Source organism: Hippopotamus amphibius, chromosome 12 (assembly GCF_030028045.1).
Source record: "Hippopotamus amphibius kiboko isolate mHipAmp2 chromosome 12, mHipAmp2.hap2, whole genome shotgun sequence".
NCBI lineage: Eukaryota > Metazoa > Chordata > Mammalia > Artiodactyla > Hippopotamidae > Hippopotamus > Hippopotamus amphibius.
This window is the reverse complement of record NC_080197.1, coordinates 23,076,350-23,092,995: the sequence shown is the minus strand read 5'-3', so window position 1 is coordinate 23,092,995 and position 16,646 is coordinate 23,076,350. Positions and strand designations below refer to the sequence as shown.

The window sequence follows — 16,646 nt, the reverse complement described above, 5'->3', positions numbered from 1 at the left end:
CACCTTAGGTGCACATGCCTTTGGACTTCTCTTGTTTCCTCCCTTGCTGAACTACTTGTCCTGTAAGGTCTAGTTCAAATGTTGCTCCTTCATCAGTGCTCCCACAGAATTTTATTTTTGTTTTATTTTTTAGTATGGACTATTTCAAATATATAGAAAAGAAGAGAATAATATAATAATTGTCATGTACCTGCCGACCACTCATCTCCCTCAAACCCTAACATTTTGCTATATTTTCTCCTTTGTTTTATTTTGGTGAGAAATAAAGCCCTGTAGATTGAATTTAAGCTCTCTGTATATTCATCACTTTTTCTTCCCTCTTTCCCCAGATTTGAGGTGTATGTTCCAATGCCAGTTTTTATATTTCTGCTACATATGTTTTTAAGTAATATATTGTATCGATTTGCATCTTCCCAAAATTTATAAGCTTCATGGTACTGTATGTATCCTCTTGCAGTTTGTTTTCACTGAAAATTAATTTATGACAATTAGCTGTATTTGTACATGTAGAACTAGAGCTATATACATAAATATGAATGATTTTCTTAAAATTGTCTTCCTTTTATGAATGCCTCAGATTTATTAATTCATTTCCTGTTGTTGAACGTTTAGACTTTCACTATTACAGACAGTGGTGCTGTGAACATCTTAGTACATTTTATTTATCTAGAATGAAGTTGTGGGATTGTAGGGTATGCTGACCTTCCATCTTTATTAGGTTTTGCCAAATTGCTCTTTTCTTCATATTCTTGCCAGTATTTGGTAGTTTTGATAATCTCATGGATATGAAACGTTATCTTGTTGTTTTAATGTTTTTCTTTGGTTGTTAGTGATATTGAGCATCTTTCCTTGTGTTTATTATCCATTTAGATTTGTTATTCTGTGAATTGTCATATATCTTTTGTCTTTTTCTTTGTTAGTCTTCTACTATTGATTTCTAGGAGCTACATATATTCTAGAGTTATATAGATGAGTAAATTCTTAGTTATAAGCATCAGACATTGTTCCTCAGTGTTACTTTGTGGTGTCTTTTGATGCACGGAAGTTAATTTCAATGAAGCCTAATTTAAAAGTCTTTTTTTCCCTAAATTTTTTGTACTTTTTGTGTCTTCTTTAGAAAATTCTACACTGCTCTACGATCAAAAAGATATTCTCTGATATTTTCTTCTAACAGTTTTAAAGGTTTTTTTTCCCCTTATATTTAGGGCTTCAGTCTACTTGGTTTATTTTTGTTGCCATAGTATTTTACACCATCTGTAATTGTTCTTATTGCATTGTATTACCATTGTTTGCTTATAAGTATTGCTCTTTCATTGGGCTGGGTGCTCCTTTTGGGCAGAGACCAGATCTTATTTTTTCAGTGCTTGGTTCCATCTCAGACAACTTAAAAGAAGAAAAGGATGGAGTGGTCTAAAGATTAAAGATGTTTTCCCATATTCCAGGGCCCTTAGAACTATGGTAATTCATCTTCTAGGGATGAGCCTTTTACTCTACACACAAAGTAGCTTTCTTTTTTTTCTTTCAAATAACAGCTTTATTGAGGATATATGTAATTCACATACCATAAAATTATCCATTAAAAGTATATAATTCAGCATCTTTAGTGTACCTACAGAGTTGTGCAGTGACCGCCACCATCTAATTCCAGAGCATTTTTATCACCTGGAAGAGTAACCCCCTGTTTATTTGTAGACACTCCTTATTCTGCAGGAATATATCCTCCTCCCAGTCCTGGCAACTACTCATCTACTTTTTGACTCTATGGTTTGCCTGTTTGGTACATTTCATATAACTGGAATAATACAATATGTAGCCTTTTGTGTTTTTAACTTAGCATAGTATTTTTAAGTTTCATTCATGTTGTAGTGTGTATCAGTACTTGATTCCCTTTTATGGCTAAATAATATTCAATTGTGTGGATATATCACATTTTGTTTATCCATTCATCAGTTGATGGACTTTTGGGTTATTTCCACATGCTGGGTGTTGTAAATAATATTGCTATTAACAGTCATGTACAGGTTTTTGTTTGAACACCAGTTTTCAGTTCTTTTAGGGTTATGCCTAGGAATGGCATTGAGTTGTATGATAACTCTACATTTAGCTTTTTGAGGAACTGACAAACTGTTTCTCAAAGAAGCTGCTCCATTTTACATTCCAGCAATGTATGAGGGTTCTAATTTCTCTGCATCCTTACCAACTCCTGTTATTTATTATCTTTTTCATTTTGGCCATCTGAGGTGGGTGTGACGTGGTATCTCACTGTGATTTGATTTGCATTTCTCTGATGCCTAGTGATGTTGAGCATCTTTTAATGTGCTGATTGGTCACTTATATATATTTTTTGGAGAAACGTCTGTTCAGATCTTTTCCCCATTAAAAATACTTTGTCTTTTTATTTCTTCCTTCGTAATCTGTACCTCTTATTTCCTTTTCTTATTACATTGTTAGTCTTTTTATATTCTTGAGTTATAAGAGTTCTGTATATATTCTTAGTACAAATTCTTTGCTGCATACATGATTCGCAGGTGTTTTCTGACAGTCTGTAGGTTGTCTTTTCCCTTTCTTGATGTTGTCTTCTGAAGCACCAAAAAAGGTTTTAATTTTTATAAAGTCCAATTTCTTTATTTTTCTTTCTATAATTTTAGCTCATGCATTTAGGTTTCTGATCCATTTTGAGTTAATTTTTGTACATGGTGTGAGGTAGCGTTTCAGCGTCCTCCTTTTGCATGTGGATGTGCAGTTGTCCCAGCACTGGTTGTTGGAAAGACTGTTCTTTCCCTATTGACTTGTCTTGGCACCCTTATCAAAAATCAGTTGATCATAAATATAAAGTTAATTTCTAGACTTGCAATTCTATTCCATTAATCTATATTTTTATCTTTATACCAGTACTATGCTGTCTTTTTTTTTTATTGGAATATAATTGCTTTACACTCTTGTACCAGTTTTTGAGGTACACCAACGTCAATCAGCTGTATTTATACACATATCCCCATATTCCCTCCCTCCCTCGACTCCCCCCCACCCTCCCCGTCTCGGCCCTCTAAGGCATCATCCATCATCGAGTTGATCTCCCTTTGTTATACAGCAACTTCCCGCTGGCTATCTCTTTTACAGTTGGTAGTATGTATATGTCTGTGCTACTCTCTCACTTCGTCCCAGCTTCCCCTTCACCCCCTGCCTCTCCCAACCTCGTGTCCTCCAGTCCACTATGCTGTCTCGATTGTTGTAACAGCTTGGCTTTTTGTAGCATCAAAAATCTGGTGTTTGTTCAAGTGTTTCTGTGGTCATTAGAAAAATTAAATAAGTACAAAAGAGCAGAAATGGCTAATAGCTATTACTCATGCAATGGTAATAAGATCCCATTGAGACCATTGCTGTCCTTTTCCTTCCCGGTGATGGAGTAAGTGTTAAAAATCTCCTCTCTTCCTCGTCATTATGTTAAGCTTTATGCCTCTCTGTGTGTGTGTGTGTGTGTGTGTGTGTGTGTGTGTGTGTGTGTGTGTGTGTGTGTGTGTGTGTGTGTATGTGTATGCCTATATGCACGTGCATGCTCTAACCTCTGTCACATATGCAACTTTACTTTGTAATTTCAGTAATAGTCACACTTAGAGCCTCAGAGTAGGTCAGCAGGTCCTGTTTACTCTCCTGAGAGATGCTTGACATTGGTCAGAGTGCATTAACGGTGGTTTGGTGTCGAAGGCCTGTAATAGCACTCATTGACATTGGCCTTGCTGTCAGGGGAAGCATGGGTTTTAGAAGCTGTCATTAGCATTAATTGCCCCTAATGCACCATCATTTTTGACAGTAATGAGCTAAACAGGGAGGTTATTACTCTCAGCAGAAAGACTGCATTTCCTGGCGTTAAAACATTTTTTGAGGTGTATGTGGCGTGCGGTACAGGCAAAGGAAGGACTAGCTGATTCACTGTAAAGCGGGCTTAGCTCTGTTTAAAGTGGCTAAACAAGTCCCTTTCCTATTATAAAAACTAATCCTGCAGTGTTAGTTTGAAGGAAGAAGCAGCTAACCAACAGGGGTCCTACTCTGAACTCTTTACAGCAGGGCTTTGAAAAAAGCTATGATGATTTCTATTTCTCAGTTTGCCTTAAGAGAGTAGCATAAAAATGCTTTTCTTTTAAATGTTCCCAGAGACCCATTTGTAGTAAGCTTTTTGGAGGAGAAGGACTTGTTGTAAGTTCTTCCTTATTTAAGAAGAGCCCTACAGTGTTTCTGTGCAACACAGAAAGCTGTAACTTAGCAAAACCCCAATGGACTTGAGTTCACTGCAGTTTGCCCTTTCATTATCCCATGTGTCGGTATTGTGAATGCTTATAATGTCTTCAGAACAAACACACAGTTGAATCTTGATTAGCAGACCTTAGTGACCATGTTATTATTGAAAGTTTATAGTCAGGGTTCTAAGTAAAAACCCACAAGTTGATGGCTTCCTTATCACTACAATTAGGATACACTGAGAAGCCTAACACAAGTCTTTAAACATCTGTTTGTGTTTATCCATCTGTTGAAAGGGACAGTGATTATCTTTTAAATCATATTTATTGGGTGGTACTTTTTTTTTTTTTCTGGCCACACCGCGTGGCATGAGGGAACTTAGTTCCCCAACCAGAAATCCAACCTGCGTCCCCAGCATTGGAAGTGCAGAGTCTCATCTGCTGGACCACCAGGGAAGTCCCTGCATGGTGCTTTTTTAATACAAAAATGTTTATAAAGAGAAAAGTATTTGTCACAGGATGTCATTGCTCAGATAATTCCTGTTTTTTTTAAAAAGGAGTAAAATACGCATGTAGTTAAAAAAAGTCAAAGTACAAAAAGGTATATAAAGAAATATAAGAGCCTTCTCTCATGCCTTCAATCCAGTCCCTCTCCTTAGAGGAATCCATTAGTAACAGTTAGGTATGTGTGCTTTGAAAAAGAAGGATGCCCCTATCCTTGAATGGATGCGTATCCTTTCTTATTTACAAAAAAGCGATCATTCTATAAACAGTTGTAGTCTTTGCTTTTGTTGCAAAGCAGAGGCTCCCAGCTTTCCCCTTGGGGTCTATCCAACTTGATGGCCTCCCCCCACCCACCACGCCCATGCTCCCCTGCCATAATTCACCCAGTTGCCTGGACTCGGTGATGGGCAATGTTAAATATAATTCTGCCAATAGATGGCTGGGTATTCAAGAGTTGGAGGTAGTATCTCCATATCAGTCCATAGACACCTACCTTGTTCTTTTTAATTGCTCCATAGTAATTCAGAGTGTACACATATGTACCGTTATTTATTTAACTAGTCTCCTGCTTATGGACATTTAGGTGGGATGGTGATTTTAAAATCACATTTACAGATTAAATGAGTGAGTACTTAAGAGAATGAGTCACAGAAGTGAAGAGGGAATCATCTAGTTAATGTTGATGCAGATTGCAAAGTAATTACCTATGAAAACAGATTATTTTTATAGCATGGAGTATTGCTAAACTCCTGCCTCTCCCAAAACTGGAGGACTGCCTAAGCTCTCCTGCTACACATTTCCCCTCCCCCAACCAAGGGCTGCTGGAGGCTGACTTGGGTCACAGTTCCTCCTGCTGTGTTTCCGTAGCACTTTGTCCATCCCTCCATTAAAGCAGCAGCCTGGTGTGTTAAAATTTACTTTTGCCTTTATGCTTCCCTTTAGGACAGGAAGTGATCTTGCCACCTCTGTCTGTTCCTGCACCTAGGTGCTCCAGATGCTCTAGGGGATGTAGGGAAGTGGTCTCAGTGGGGTGTCTTGCTAAAAGTCTTGCTAATCAAAGTGCTTTAGCTACTCCTTTGCTTGAGTCTTCCACTCCAGTTTTTCTTCAAATGGAAGTACTGTCAGTGCCTCTTTGGGTTGAGCTATATAATAGCAAAGGTGGCTCTTGTTCCAAGCCCTGTATGAGTTGTGAAGCTGTTTGCTCAGCAGAGTGCTCAAAGAGCCAAAGTAGAGGATCCCAGCTCTCTCCTTGGTGGTTTATTCAACTTGAAGGCTGTCTGTCCCCACTCCCTCATAATTCACCCAGTTGCCTAGATTTAGTGACAAGCTGTGATGCTAAGTATAATTCTGCCAATAGGTGGCTGTGTATTCAAAAGTAGGAGGCAATAATATCCTTATAGCCTTTGGTAACAAATCTTTTACTTTTAGGGCTTTTTTTTTTTTTTTTAAGCAAAGCAGAACACCCCTATTCAACGTGATAATTGAGGTGGTTGTCACAAAATAGTTGTTATGGAGGCAGAAGAGAAGGCTATTAAAAGGAATTGCTTGATAGCTGTCTTTATCCCTTTTTAATTTTTCTTCTTTGCCCTTGATTTGAGGCTCTCACACCTTGATAGTGCATTTTAGAAAAATGCTGAAGCTATCCTTCAGTTATTTGCCCAGCTTTCTCTATTCCTTGATCCTGACTTAGACTATAAACCAGTGGATTTGGTGAGGATTTCCTTAAACATTACATTCCAGCTTATCAAATATTTAGAAGTCTCACAGATATGTTTACACATTAAAAGTGCCTTGGGATTGCATAATTTGCACATTTAAACTTAGATTTTAAATAAAAAATGTCCCCTGAATAGACTTGTAGCATGTTTTCTGTCTCTTTTGGAATTTTACATTTATTTTCATCTAATTTTCAAAAATTTCTTGTTTAGTAGCATTGCCTAGCTCCTCTTTTAGACTGGTTATGCTTATAACAAACTCCAAGTCTCAGTGGCTTAAACCAAGTTTCTTTTTTGCCTTAAAACAAGGTATCTTTAATGTGTTGGCTGGAAGCTCTGTTTCACGTTGCCCTTGCTCCAGGACCCAGGCTGAAGTAGTGAGCCCCTCTGCACTGTCCATGTGCAGATATGTTGTCTATGTCCATGTCAGAGGAAAGGAGAATCACACACTGACTCTTAAGCTTCCACTTGGATGTGACACCCTTCTGGTCACATTTCACTGGCCAGAGCCAGTCACAGGGCCATACCTGACTCCAGGAGGACAGGGAAGTACTCTTCTGCCATATGCTCAGAAGGAGAACAGAAGTGCTTGGTGAACGGCACAGTGACTGACATAGCTTCTTAGATCTTCCTGCTTGGCACAAAGTTAAATGTTGGCTGGGAAACTGGACAGGAAGGTGCCCAAGAACATGGACTCTTTAGTCGGGATGCCTGAGCCTGAACCGTGGCTCTTACTCTATCTGAACTTGAGCGAATGGCTTCATCTCTCTAATCTTTAATTTCCTCATCTGAAATAGCACTATCTTAGAGTTGTGAGGATTAAATGAGATCATCTTTAGAAAGCCAGTGTCTTCAGAAATGGAGACACAGATGTAGGGAACCAGTGGACACCAAGTGGGGAAAGCGGGGCGGGGGCGGGGGTGGTTCTTGGGGTGGGATAAATTGGGAGATTGGGGTTGCCATATATCCATTACTAATAAGAAAAAAAATCAAATTGTACACTTTAAATATATGCAGTTTATTGTATGTCAGTTGTATCTCAATAAAAGTTCTTAAGGTAAAAAAAAAAAAAGCCAGTGTCTTTCACTTAGTAAACGCCCAATGAACATTAGCTGTCATTAGAATTGAGTGCTTATTGATTTAAATTATTTGAAGGTTACTACTTATGGATTTTTTTCCCCCTTGTTTATTTTAAAGTACACATGAAAAGATCTTTTTTTCTTTTCGTTGCCTTTTTAATATATACCATTCATCCAAAGCCAGAGAAGGCAAGAAGGGCTAAGAAGCAAGGAGTTACTTTTAGGCCTCAGGATGGAAAAGATAGAAATATAACCTGGCTGGATCAGTTTTACTAAAATCATTGAAGATGCCTGTCCTAGGATTTTTTCATGCCTTTACTTACCAGTAAGAGAAAAATTTGGATATGTATGTTAATTCCTCCCGGTATTTTCACCAGTTGACTTGGCGATTTTCTTCTGTGTTTCACTGTAGCTCAGAGTCAAGATTTCCACTGAAGTTGGCATCACAAATGTCGATCTCTCCACTGTGGATAAGGATCAGAGCATTGCACCCAAAACCACGCGGTAGGTGGGATGCCTCCTGGGCACAGGGAGAATCCAGGCTTGAGCTGGGAGGAGCACGCATAGGCCCCGAGCCCCTCCAGACGTCATTTCCATGTCAGCAGTGACCCTGCTTGTGCTCCAGATTAAAGAGGCACTGCATTGGAGGTGCTGCTTGGCATCCAGACAGATTTGGGGGTTGTCTGTATCTCTGATCAGTCCTTGAGCAAACTGTTTATTAACGGTCTGCAACGAGGTAAGGCACTTACCTCAGAGTGTAAGTCCACATCAGTCAGCTGTGTTACCAAGCATATTACTTAGTTCAGATGACAATTATTTTTAAAACACGATTTTCTCAGTGGAGGAAGCAATGTATTAATTTATTTTCTGATGTCATCTCTTTATCTTCACAGTCTTGAACTTGCCTTTAGGGGCCTCATGGCAACTCTCTGGCTCACAGTGGGTCTGAAATCAGTTGTACGTCTCACAGGTCCTTAGAAGTGAGATGGCAGATACCCGATGCTAGGGCTGCGATTCCCTTTCTCAAGTACGTGGAGGGCATCACTAGTCAGTCACAGCATTTCTTCCTGCTGAACTCAGCGTCTTTTTTAACACAGACTTCTAGGTAATCATTAGTAGTTGATGAGAGTTGGGCCAGAACATCTTATGAAGCTGATTTCTCAGCCCTCTCCCAGATCCTTATTGGTGAGGGGGGTAGGGGTGTCATCTAGACCTCAGGGTATAGTTCAGGTCCCAGATTTACTCAACAGGGATGGCAGTAGATGCCAAAGACCCTCAAGGCCATTTTGAAGATGGGTTGTTAACCAGAGACTAGAACCCAAGCAAAGCGTTTACTCCTTTTAAATCATGTTGAAAGGGCCAGGCTTTCTGCCTCTGGCTTGGATATGTTTCTAGTGACATTGGAAGTGAGAGTACTGTTGAGAATCCACTGAAATAATGTCTGTAAGAGTGCTTTGCAAAGTTTAATACTCTATATAGATGAGGAGTTGGTATTACTCATGAGTAAACATAAAGCCTAAGCATGGGCTTCCTAGGTGGCGCAGTAGTTAAGAATCTGCCTACCAATGCAGAGGTCACGGGTTCGATCCCAGCTCCAGGAAGATCCCACATGCCGCGGAGCAACTAAGCCCGTGTGCCAAAAAAAAAAAAAAAGCCTAAGCATGAAGTATGACCCGTTGTGAGCTCTGTAACCATTTGGCCTATTTTTTATCCCCTGGCCATCTTAACCTAAAATCCCAGGAGATAGCTGTGAAAAGAACAGTTTTCTCATCAAATCTGCCTTTTGAGAAAATGACTTTTTAAGGCTCAATTTCAGGCAGAAAAATAAATTGAAACAGTGTCCAGGGAAAAAAATGCAGCATTAAAAAAAAAGAAAATCTGTTAATACCATTCTTTCCTTTGCATCTCCTACCTCCTGGTCTCCCGACCTTGCTCACATACGCTGCTAATGTCGATCCTGTGATTCATTTTCTCCTTGTGGTTTTGCCAGCCCAGCTCTCCAGCCTGCCTGTGAGCCTGCAGCGGGGCACTTGAGCCCCCTGGTGCCTGACTTGGCTGAGTTGATATCCTTCGGTCCTTGAAGTGAAAGCCTGGAGCATCTGCACATAGCATTTTCCCCAGACCCCAGTGAAGGTTTATTCTGTGCTTTTCTGAGTCCTGGCTTTATCAGTCCAATTTGCCCTCAAGCCACAGACAATTCTCCATGCTGTCCACAACAGGAAAATGTTACAATTGGGAGATACCGTTGGGAGAGGGAAGATCAGGCAATGAAGTGCAGTTTGTATTCTTCCCTCTGTTCTCAGAGATCTGCAGATCCTCTCTGAAGACTTACTGTACAAATATCTCTTTCAGGGTGACTTACCCAGCCAAAGCCAAGGGCACATTCATCGCAGACAGCCACCAGAACTTTGCTTTATTCTTCCAGCTGGTGGATGTGAACACGGGTGCCGAACTCACCCCTCACCAGGTCAGGAAAAAGCCCAGATGGTTCTTTTGGCCTGAGGCATTGATGTACACGGTAGTTGTTGGTGTGGTGTATCACACTGAGTTGAGAAAATTTGGAATTCCTGCTTTCAGATCTTCACTCCGAACCCTGATGGTCCGTTGGGTTCTCCCACATGACACTCTGCCCCTCTCATACTGGTTGTAACCCTGAACTTGGAATACACTCTTGTTTTAAAGAGATTAGCTGGTATAGAAAAGATGTATTTAAGGCAGATTAGCACTTGATTGAGGCTTTTTCCTTTCTGACTAAAAAACATATATTGAAATAATTTTTAAAAAAGGAAAACAGGCAGTGATCCCAAAGTGTGTTTTTGTTCAGGCCAAAGCAGGTTTTCTTTTATATTTTGTAGGTATCTGAAGATTGACACTTTTTAACTTGTGCCTATTTCGTACTATGAAAGCAGTAGGCTTCATTTTTGTTTTCCATGTATAAAATAATGATAAGTACCATTTAAAAGATTTTCACCACACATCTTTTCCCCAGAGAATCTGATATGGCCCTTGTCCTCTCAGATACTTCCTCTCCCGCCTCTGTCATCCCACTTGATTGAGCATAACTACTCTGAGCCCTGCCCTATCCACTGTTCTATTGTAAAGGGAAATTCAGAGAAATACTTTAATGTGGAAAGACAGGAAAGAACATGGGACCTAGTGGCCTTGGGTTAGGTGCTTTGCAGCAGTACTTTAGCAAGAGCTAGCGGAACCTGTATCCATGCCAAGAGGCAACTTCAGAACAGACCATGGAGGTGAGTGGATTTACTTGGAAACCTTTTTGCTTTCTGTTTCTTGTAGCTGCAGCAGCTGCGCTTGTGCCCAGGCCCAGAGTGGCTGCCCCCAGCACCACCATCCTGGCCCTTCTCTGCTTCTCTCCCCTTCACACCCAAGCTCCAGGGAGCTTGATCAGGCCACTTAGCCATGACTAACTCTTCATCCCCTTAGCATTTCCCAGCTCCTTCTCAGAATGACATTTGCCAGTGAAACAGCACAAGGGAAGAAAGAATATGAAGAGAAGTAATTACAAGACAAAATTGGTGGGATTGGGGTTAGGGCAGCAAGAGTTAGTGAGGAAGTGTAACTTTAACTGAATGCTTGTCTCATCCAAGATTCTGTTTTAGAAACCGTGGCTTACAGACCTCCTAGGTAGAGATGGCATCTTGCAGATGAGCCTGGCTGCTGCCTGTGCTTGGCTGTGACAGGAGGAAGATCAGGCATCCAGGCTTCTAAATCCCATTCTTGGCCAAGACTGCTGGAGTCAGGAGGCTTCACAGCTCTGGGCCTCTTTCCCTAAATACTTCGATGGTTGTTCTTTGTTGCCCAGGTGTAGAGTAACAAATGAGATTTGTGTTTTTTCTGTGGACCCAGCACTGGCTCTGTGACCATGGCAACTCATTTAATCCTCCGTGCCTTATGATCTGTAAAATGGAACCAATGTACCTACTTCGTTGAAATTCTTTACTTTGAAACACTTGAAAGAAAAGCTGAGTGGATATTAAGTTTTTCTGCAGTTCTAATGTGCGGAAACCTTAGTTCCTTATGCCATTGGAGGGATAAGGTGATTAGACGCGTACTGTCATAATGATAAATGTTTGTTGACTAGCTAGTATGTAGCAGGTCCTGCGCTAAATGCTTTGCATACATTATTGTGAATCTTTACATAGATACACCACATGTAGAAGTTAATCTTTCTATCTTAAAGATGAAGAAATCAAAGCTCAAGGAGGTTAAGTAACCTGTTCAGCTAATAAATAGTGGAACCAAATCTGTCTGTCTTCGAGCCTAGGCTTTCTCTCTGATGGTGGGCTGCTCTGCTCGATTAGAACACTGCCTTGCTATCAATCCCCAAGCCTCCTCTCCTAAATCTTTAGCTGGAGGCACTAGGAAATTGAAAATGGGCTTCTTACAGTTCCACCTCATTTCCCTTCTTTTCACCCTCTGATGAAGAAGTTAATTGGGCAGCAAAGTGGCCAAAAGGCTGGCAGGAAGAAGAAATTACAGCAACAGCAAAGGGCTTAAATCATCCACAAACTGGGCATTCAGCCTACAAGTCATTGAGAATTGGCTAGACCCCTAAGTTAAATTTCTTATTCTAGCAAAAAGTTATCTCTGATCTCTGCTCTAGTAAGCGGGGTGGGGCAGCCACTGCTCCTGCTTTCTCAGGCAGACCTGGCAGATCCCAGAGCTCCCATGGGGGACGAAAGAGCTGACAGCCTGCTGCCTTGTTGATTTGATGTTGGGCCGGGAGGGAGTTTTGAAATGATCAGATGAAGGGTTGCGTTATTGTTCCACGCAGACGTTTGTCCGCCTCCATAACCAGAAGACTGGCCAGGAAGTGGTGTTTGTTGCAGAGCCGGACAGCAAGAACGTGTACAAGTTTGAACTGGATACCTCCGAGAGAAAGCTCGAGTTTGACTCTGCGTCTGGCACCTACACTCTGTACTTGATCATCGGAGATGCTACTTTGAAGAACCCAATCCTGTGGAATGTGGTAGGTGCCTCCATGCATCTTGACCCAGGCAAGCGTGGCTGTGCTGCAGTCAGACACAGACGGCTCCTCTCCAGGGCGTGGGCTCTCTACCCTAGCCTTGCCCATGCCACCCAGGGCCCATAAGTATACACTGTGAGGTGAGGGGCTGTGTGCTGTCCCCGTTAGTGGTCTTAGGGACATGCACATGGCCCGGCATGTGGTAGGGGTGAAATAGTGATTGAGTGAATGAATGATGTGCTGAGTGTTGAGTGAATGAGTGACGTATAGATTTGCCCTTGTGGGTTCTAGCAAATTTCTATAAAAGTTGTACTAGAAGAAGGTTTTCATATTATAGCAGAGTACTATGGTGGGGTACATAGATATAAGAGAGAAAGGCTTTGGCCTTTGAGATATGGTGTGGCCTCACAGGGTGGGCCAGGGAGGGGCCTAAGATTTGAAATCCAATTCCAGTTAAGGATGGTGTGGGATAATGAATTGTAGGATGTGCAAAATGCTAATAAACTAATAACCGACATCTGCATGGTGTATTAGTAGTTTGCGTAGTGCGTTTCACTTACATAACTTGCTTTTGATTGGTGTGATGAGAGAAAGCTTCTGGAAAGACGTGGCATTTGAGCTAGGGGTTAAATATCTAACAGTATCTGGGGGACTATAGGGTGATTTCTAGGGGACGGCCTGCAGGAAAGCTCGAGGTGCTTTCGGAGAGATGTGAGTGCATCCATTTTGCTGGAGCACCTGAATCTGGTCAAGAGCAGTAGGCGGTGAGGTTGGAAAGGTAGCAGAGGCCAAATTGCAGGCCTTGAATGGTGGTTGGCTCCCTTTGCAAGACAAAGGGGCAGCTGCATTTTCTTATGTTGTATTCAAAGCTCCTTTTCTTCTCATGGACTTTGGGCTGTTTATTGTATGAGAGCACATTTTCATTTCTTTTTTTCTTTTTCTTTTCTTTTTTTTTTTGTCTGAGACTAAATTACACTTCCCAGGGATGTGGAGCAGTTTCTGATTGCAACTGTAACAGCCTGAGTACCAGCTGGGATTTTTGTATTAAGCAGCTCTGTGGGGCTCACCAGACCAGTAGAAAATTGGAACTCTTGCTCTAAAAAGTGTTTTCAACAAATACTTATTTTGTTCTTGAAATTTTTACTGCCTCAATTTGCCGGCTAATGGATCAGAAGTGATTGAACTGCTTGGAGCTTTTTTTAGTTATGGTCCTGGACGTGAGCTAGGAGATACTATCCTGCTGGTGAGTTTCACCCCTTCTCTGTCCCTGTGCCTTTAATGGCTGCCTTTATTTTTTTAGGCTGATGTGGTCATCAGGTTCCCTGAAGAAGATGCTCCATCAACTGTCCTGTCCAAGAACCTTTTCACCCCCAAACAGGAAATTCAGGTACATCCTAAAGGGCTTCTTCACTAAACATGGAGGAGAAGTGTGAAATGGGCACAGTGAGGAAAGGCAGCAGGACCCTGGACACAGGCTCTGGTTCCCGCTTTAACCTGTTTATATGATATTTTATAGTTTGGTCTTTGCCACTATGTGGATCAGGCAGGGCAAATATCAGCCCCATCCTAGAGCTGAAAAAACAGACTCAAATTGCCCATTAACCATCTCCCAGAAAGCTGATGGTTGGAGACAAAATCAGAACCTGAGTCTCTTTTTCCTAAACATGCAGGAGGTTCAGCCCTCAGGTCATTGCTTGATACTATAGCACAGATGGGTCTAGCTTTGTTCCTCTCTGCTCCTGCATAGACCAGGGCTGATGCAGCCCACAGGTGGACAGCTCAGCTGGAGAATAGGCTTTCCTCCACTAGGCAAGCCCTTCCTCTCTCCTGGGATTCACCTTCCTTGCACACAAATATCAGCAATCCCTGCCCAGCCTAGCCCATAGGACTGTTGTGAGGATCAAAATAGTTCATAGATAAGGAAAGAAAAGCTTTGAAAAGTTTCTAAAGCAGTTTACCAAATAAACGCAGTACTTACTAAACAGTTTGAGCACTGGTTAAGGAAAGTGAGGTGGAGCCACTCACTGGACTATTTTGCAGTCATGAGAAATGATCATAACTGCAGAAACAGTGAAATCCACATCTGAATTAATGTTGAAGTGTTCCAGGCAGACAACTTACTCTTATTTCACTGTTAAAAAAAGGACAAGTATCCAAAAGGTAGAGACGTAGAATTCTTTTTTAAAATCCTCCTAATGTTGCTATAGCATTGTTTAAGAATGTAAAATGCAGTTAGACAGTGGAAGGTATAACCACGATGACAGAGGGCGCTGACTGATTTACAGGGTGGAGTAGGCCGCAGCGACTGCCACAGGCCTTGTTAGAAGTCCCTTCATGGCAGTGGCAAAGAGGAGCTGAGGTTAAAAATCTGGGCACAGGAGTCTTAGGTGGAGCTACCCTTTGTCATGGAGCTGGGTTGGCTGGACATTGGCAAGCAAGAGAATTTTTAAATTTTAAATTGTTATTATACACCAGTTAGCTAACTTAGGTTGGTTGGCAAAATATGATAATGCCACCCTAGGAACCCAGAAGCATTGTGTCTTCCAGAGTCCTGCCTTGGACGTGTCACCCCAGCCATCCAGATACCCGAGCAGCATCTTTGCTACGAGTCAGACGCCACTAGATAGGTTGCGTTCTCCAGCCTCTAAGTGGCAATATGTCTTGGAGTGAGAAAGAGGGTTGGTCAGTGGTAAGCTGGGACTGGTGTAGTGTCTTTGGAAGGAGACCTCTGGGAGCAGAAGGCAGTGTTGAGAAGAGGCAGAAGGCCAAGTGGCCACTCAAGGCCAGGAAGTTTTAGCCTCTGGACGCATTTCCTCTTCTTGACTGTCATGGGTGTTTGGTCCCTAGTACATACACGTGGTGGCCCCTGCTGGGAAGAGCGCATTTGAAAATATTCCTGGGGTGTCTTCTTTTGGCAGCACCTGTTCCGCGAGCCTGAGAAGAGGCCCCCCACGGTGGTGTCCAATACATTCACTGCCCTGATCCTCTCGCCCTTGCTCCTGCTCTTTGCTCTGGTGAGTAGCCGTAATTAGCATGGGCAGCGTGTGTCTGGCACCACACTCAGCAGACGTAGCCGTTCCAAAGGAGGCTTTGTGCTCTGGCCTCAGCACAGCTCCAGAGGGGTCCAGCAGCTGTGACCTGAACCGGTGGTCAAAAAATTTTAGAATAACTAAAATTCCCCACTATGGGGGAGCAGCCCAAAAAATGGATCCGTTAACAAGGGGCATGAGAAAGTACCTAATAGCCATTAAAAATGGTAAAAGTGTATAGACGGGGATGCTCTGTAGGAATGTTCAGATGAGGTCAAGTGTGAAAAAAGCAAGGCCAATGCTGATAGCTGTAGGAAAAGTGAGTACAGAGGCTGCGCATTTCAACACTGTTTGGAGCATAAAACTATAAACAACCTAAAGTCCTCATAAAAGCAAGTGTTACATAAATTATGGTACATCCATGCAATGGAATAATATGCAGCTCATTAAAAGAAAGGATAGATTTATGTACTTGTCAACTGATATGACAAAGTTACCAAGATGTCCTATTGAGTGAAGACGGCGAGGGGTAGGATAGTATGTTTAGTACTGTCCTCTTCATTTAAAAACCTTACAAAGGCATTATCTATTAGTGTTGGTCACCTTTAAGGAGAGGGCCTTTTAGGGAGTAGAGAGGAAGGACATTTTTACCTTTTATACTTTAACATACTGTTTGAATTTTTGTTTTAACCAACTTTTTTTTCCGCTTGTCTCTTTTTAAAAATTATAAACATAGATGCAGATCCTCAAAGTTCAGAGAATTTTGAGAACTATATGGAAAGCTCATTAGATCTTACTTTTGGAAAGTTGCCTGTGTTCCTAATTCATCCATTGATTTTAATAAAAGAATTATTGGTCAATCTAAATCTGGAAGGCATGTCACAAGCTTTCAGAAACCAAACCTAGGCGATGGGCACCTGTTCTTTTGAGTGATCAGAATTCCAAAAAGCGTGGAACCCACAGCAGGAGCATACCTCCTCCCAGCTGCCAGTGGGTTTATCTCACCAATACTAAGAGAAATTAGCAGGGGTGCCAGTTACTTCATCATAAATACAGTTTCTGACCTGTCAGCTTCATGGTTTCACCTGTTTTAAAAT

General features: G+C 41.6%; 1 protein-coding gene across 3 annotated transcripts in view; it reads left to right on the top strand.

Moving 5' to 3' along the window:
* Positions 1–16,646, top strand: part of RPN2 (ribophorin II) — a 56,943-nt gene that overhangs the window by 33,698 nt on the left and 6,599 nt on the right. For all 3 annotated transcript variants that reach the window (XM_057701075.1, XM_057701074.1, XM_057701076.1), the window contains exons 10-14: positions 7,946–8,037; positions 9,886–10,000; positions 12,329–12,523; positions 13,821–13,907; positions 15,439–15,534. In XM_057701075.1, the coding sequence (XP_057557058.1) occupies positions 7,946–8,037; positions 9,886–10,000; positions 12,329–12,523; positions 13,821–13,907; positions 15,439–15,534 (585 nt within the window). The remainder of the gene's footprint in view (positions 1–7,945; positions 8,038–9,885; positions 10,001–12,328; positions 12,524–13,820; positions 13,908–15,438; positions 15,535–16,646) is intronic.